At 48.8% G+C, this 5,406-nt stretch overlaps 1 protein-coding gene across 1 annotated transcript; it reads left to right on the top strand.

The window, feature by feature from the left end:
* The first annotated feature begins 1,350 nt into the window (after nt 1-1,350).
* Nucleotides 1,351-3,657, top strand: LOC103229815 (disintegrin and metalloproteinase domain-containing protein 21-like). The gene has a single exon (XM_007988064.3). It carries the CDS (start codon nt 1,412-1,414, stop codon nt 3,608-3,610), a length of 2,199 nt encoding a protein of 732 aa, XP_007986255.3. The 5' UTR covers nt 1,351-1,411; the 3' UTR covers nt 3,611-3,657.
* Nucleotides 3,658-5,406: the final 1,749 nt, after the last annotated feature.

Genomic DNA, 5,406 nt, shown 5'->3' with positions numbered 1-5,406 from the left:
AGGAAAACAGGGCCCTCTCTCTCCTGGTGAAAACAAGCCTAGACTTGATCCTGCAGCTCTGAGAGAAGACCCACAGCCCTGGGATGCCCAGGGGTTTCCATTTGGTAATCAGGACTGAACACAGAGGACTCAGTATGGGAGACATGCGAAATATTTGTTCTCAGACATAAGACACCCACAGAGGGCCCCCTGTGTCCTGCCCTGAGAACTGATTGGCTCGTGCATCTGAAGAAATGACCAAAGACCAGGAGAGAACCACACAGAAGCATCGGAGGGGCAGCACCTGGGGCTCTCATGGGGTCAGGAATAGCGTCTGCCTCCAATAGATGGACTAAGTAGAAAGTACCATAATTCACAAGGGTTTTACACAGCACAGAAGAAAGAGTTACCCTAGTTCAACTGTTGATCTTGTGAACCCAGGAACTCTGAGACAGATCTCAGTTAATTTAGCAAGTTTCCTTTGCCAGGGTTGAGGACATGCCTGTGACACGGCCTCAGGAAGTCCTGATGACATGTGCCCAGGGTGGTCGGGCACAGCTTGATTTATGCATTTCAGGGAGACATGAGACACCAGTGAATATAAGTAAGAAGGACATCAGTTCCATCCATAAAGGCTCAGACAACTCAAAGCAAGTCCTCCCCACTTAGAGCTTCCAGGTCAGAGGTAGGTGAGAGACAGATGGTTGCATTCTTTTGAGTTTCTGATCTATCTCTGTGACCGCAGGGACAGCTTTAAATAGACTGGGAGGCAGATTTTCCCTGAGTGGTTCCCAGCTCAGCGGGGCCCAAGATATTTTCCTTTCACAATCTGGTAACTTCAAACCAAACTTCAAAACTAAAACAAAACAAAACAACAACAAAAAGAATAAGACATGGGTACTTATTAAGACGAGAAAACCATTCAGTCCACAAGGAAAGTATTGGCAGTGTCTACCTCCACATGGCAAAGGAGTAAGCAATGTGACCCACAGAAAGGAGCAGTATTAACCCACAGAGCGACCGAGAATAACACGCCTGATGCGAGGGCGTTGAGCACATCATTGTGTTTTGCAGATTCAGAAAGCAACAGAAAAGATTGACGGTGGTAAAAGAGACAGAGCCCTGCTTCCCTCTCCCTTTTTCCTTCCCAATGAGCCCTCACAGCCAGGACCCTCAGCCTTATCCCACAGCGCAGCAGCTGCCATCCTGTCCAGGCCCACCCTCTGCCCCGCCCTGGGACTGTTACCTCATTCCCTCCAGGAGTCCAGGTGCCCCCCAGGGTGTGGTGCAGGAGCCTGGGGGGAGGTCCTTTGTTCTATGTCAGGGTCTCCCTGGGAGGGACACAGTCACCGCAGCTGGTTGGGGCCTGGCTTCCCCAAGGACAGTCCTTTCCTTTCCCATTCTCTTTGGATGACTATCCCTGGGCTGGGGCATGAGGTCAGCAGAGGTGCGGGTCACGCTTAGGGCCCCTGTCTTGCTGCTGGGGCTCTGGGCACTCCTGGCTCCAGTCTGGTGTTCTCAAGGCCGTCCCTTGTGGCACTACGCATCCTCTGAGGTGGTGATTCCCAGGAAGGAGACGCACCATGGCAAAGGCGTTCAGTTTCCCGGCTGGCTGTCCTACAGCCTGCGTTTTGGGGGTCAAAGACACGTTGTTCACATGCAGAGAAAACACCTTCTTTGGCCCAGACATCTGCTGATGACAACTCAGGATGACCAAGGAGCCTTGCAGGTGGATGACCCCTACATCCCTCCAGACTGCTACTACCTCGGCTACCTGGAGGATGTGCCTCTGTCCATGGTCACCGTCGACACGTGCTATGGGGGCCTCAGAGGCATCATGAAGCTGGACGACCTTGCCTACGAAATCAAACCCCTCCAGGATTCCCGCAGGTTTGAACATGTTGTTTCTCAGATAGTGGCCGAGCCCAGCGCAACGGGGCCCACATTTAGAGATGGTGACAATGAGGAGACAGACCCCCTGTTCTCTGAAGCAAATGACAGCATGAATCCCAGGATATCTCCTTCGCTGTATAGTTCTCATAGAGGCAATATAAAAGGCCACATTCAATGTTCCAACTCATATTATCGTATATATGGCAATATTACAACTTGTTCCACAGCGGTGGTCCAGATGTTCAGTGTCATTGATAGCATTGTTCAAAATATTGATCTGCGGTACTATATTTATATTTTGACCATATATAATGTTCATGACCCAGCTCCTGTGAATCAATATGGAGTTAATAGTGCGATGTTTACCTATTTTAAAAGAACCTTTTTTGATACTTTTCGTGTTCATTCATCCACACTACTTATTAAAGAAGCGCCACATGAATCTAACTATGAACCACACAAGTATAGCTTCTGTTCACATTTAGGCCTATTACACATTGGTACTCTAGGCAGACATTATTTATTGGTAGCCGTCATAACAACCCAGACACTGATGAGAAGTATGGGTGTGGAGTATGATGACAACTACTGCACATGTCAGAGAAGGGCCTCCTGCATTATGCAGCGATATCCTGGGATAACAGATGCGTTCAGTAACTGTTCTTATGGACATGCACAAAATTGTTTTGTAAATTCATCCCAGTGCGTTTTCGAAGCACTCGCTCCAGTGCATAACGAAAGCATAACAATGGTTCGCTGTGGAAACCTAATCGTGGAAGGGAGGGAGGAATGTGACTGTGGCTCCTTCAAGCAGTGTTATGCCAGTCGTTGCTGCCGAAGTGACCGTCGCCTCACACCGGGGAGCATCTGTCATCTAGGAGACTGTTGTACAAACTGCAGCTTCTCCGCACAAGGGACTCTCTGCAGACCTATCCAAAATATACGTGACCTTCCAGAGTACTGTCATGGGACCACCTTGACATGCCCCTCAAATGTGTATTTGCAAGATGGAACCCCGTGCACTGAAGAAGGCTACTGCTATCATGGGAACTGCACTGACCGCAGTGTGCTCTGCAAGGCGATCTTTGGTGTCAGTGCTGAGGATGCTCCTGACGACTGCTATGACATCAATCTTGAAAGTCACCGATTCGGACATTGTACTCGGGAACAATCAGCTCTCAGCTACCAGGCTTGTGTAGGAACAGATAGGTTTTGTGGAAGACTGCAGTGTACCAACGTGACCCATCTTCCCCGGCTGCAGGAACATGTTTCATTCCATCACTCAGTGAGAGGAAGGTTTCAGTGTTTTGGATTGGATGAACACCGTGCAACAGACACAGCTGATGTTGGGCGTGTGATAGACGGCACTCCTTGTTCTCGTGGAATGGCCTGTAATAACGCCCGGTGCAATGTGGCTATTACTTCTCTGAACTACGACTGTTACCCTCAGAAGTGCAGTTACAAAGGGGTCTGCAACAACAGAAGGAACTGCCATTGCCATATAGGTTGGGATCCTCCGCGGTGCCTAAGAAGAGGCTTTGGTGGGAGTTTCGACAGCGGGCCACCTCCAAGAAGAATACGTTCGGTCAAACAAAGCCATCAGGCAGTGCTGTATCTGAGAGTGGTCTTTGGTCGTATTTACACCTTCATAATTGCACTGCTCTTTGGGACAGCCACAAATGTGCGAACTATCAGGACCACCGCCGTTAAGGAAGTAACAGCTACTGACCCAGAATAAGACAAATTCAGCCTGTAAAGATACAGAGAATATAACAGCAAAATCTCTGGAACAGGATCAGGGGAAAGGATGGCAAAGCTCAAGTCCACATTTCTTGAAATGATGCTCACTCTGAAATAAATCTTCATAAACACACATTGGTGCTCTCCACATTTTCTTAGACTCCGCTGGGAGCCCAAACGTGGCCAGAGCCTCTGGCCTGGAGAGACCTGAGTGAGCATCTGGCTCTTGACCTGAGGTCGCTGGTCCCAGAAGTAACAGAAGTTGCCACCAGCTCCTTACAGGGCCCGTTAATGACATTTCTCCAGAATTGAGCTCCAGAGCAATGAGCTTCCTCATTCCCCAGGTAATCTGTCCTTCTCTGAGCCCGAAGTCAGTTTAGGGTGACCCAGGGCTACTCTCTGTTCCCTGTCTCTTCCTCACAGGGATGCTGTGGGTTTTGCAGTGAGAGGGACCTGCGTTCAAATCCCCCACCAAGCAAATCCCCCTACCTGGGGCCGAGCTTCCCGTATGTGGGGAAATGAATTCCCGAGGTTGATTGCTGCATGCAATGAAATTCAACTAGAAAAATAGGCAGACGTGCAGGGCAAGATCTCTGGCATTCAGTGTGAGCTGTGTGAGTGGCAGCTGCCCCTCCCTTCCCACCCCACATTTCCTCGAACTGAAACGGGAAGGGAAGCTGAGTATGTCGTGATGAGGAAGAGAAACCAGGCTTGTAGCAGCACAGGCTGGTCGGGTGAAAACAGGGCTAGGTGTGTTGCTAAGTTATTGTGAAGGAAAATGAAAGTTAAATGTATAAAGAACTGAATGAAATAACATTTTATTTTAAATTAAAATTCACAATAATATTGACTTTTAAAACGCAGTGTAGATATGTCACAGAGAATGTAAAACGCAAAACCCACAAACAGAAGAAATCACACTTCCCATACCGTCCACAGAAAACCGCTGATATTCTAGAGTAGTACTGAGATCTAGCATTCTTCTGAATACACCTGTGGTTCTAGCTGTCCTGCTTCCATAACATTGTTTAGAATTCCCACCCCTTTCTCCAAACACAGCTTGATATCCTTTCTCTCAACCTGCTTAGAAATTTCCTCCATTCAGCCGACGTAAAGATGCGAGCAATCCATTCCTGTGCCCCTCTCAGTGTATTTTATTATTTTGTGGGTGAACGCTAATGGACAGTTACCTGTGAGGTCAGTGAATATGATGCCCTCCTGCTGTGTGCCCTTCGGGTGTGAGCGGTTTTGTTGATAGAGCAGCAGGCCCCATCCCAGCCTTCTTGCATCTCCACCCCCCACCTCACACTCCAGCTGACCTCTCTCCTGTGGCCTGGGGGGTTCCCTGGGGGGAATGACCTCCCCTCTCTCCAGGGCCCACACACTCAGTGCCCTTGCAAGACCACGCTTGGCATGGCCCCACCTCGTGTCAGGGCCTGTGTCCCCTGCCCCACCCCCTAAGCAGATGGGACCGACAGGGACACTGCTCAGGGCAGGGAGCGGAGCTATGCGTGGAAGGAAGGCAAATGTGCATTCTGTTGGAGAAATGTTATAGGTAGTTTGAGTAAAAAATTTAATGCCATGTGAACTTTTAGAAAGATACATATTTTAACAAAGAACATGACCAATCGAGCTCATGTTGAAGTCAGGTAAACACTATTTAGAGCAACAACAATATCAAAAACACAAGCCAACAGTTCACCAAGAGAAACCATGATTAACCCCATGGAAATGGTCTTCCAAGGGCATCAGCACTTAAATCCTCGAAATCTGCATGCCTCAGCACCTGTTGTC

This window comes from Chlorocebus sabaeus, chromosome 24 (assembly GCF_047675955.1).
Source record: "Chlorocebus sabaeus isolate Y175 chromosome 24, mChlSab1.0.hap1, whole genome shotgun sequence".
NCBI classification, from domain to species: domain Eukaryota; kingdom Metazoa; phylum Chordata; class Mammalia; order Primates; family Cercopithecidae; genus Chlorocebus; species Chlorocebus sabaeus.
The sequence above is the reverse complement of the archived record's forward strand: the minus strand, read 5'-3'. Positions and strand labels throughout refer to the sequence as shown.

Bases quoted from the DNA above. Each gene is read 5' to 3' on its own strand.
- LOC103229815 (XM_007988064.3), top strand. From the start codon at position 1,412: ATGAGGTCAGCAGAGGTGCGGGTCACGCTTAGGGCCCCTGTCTTGCTG.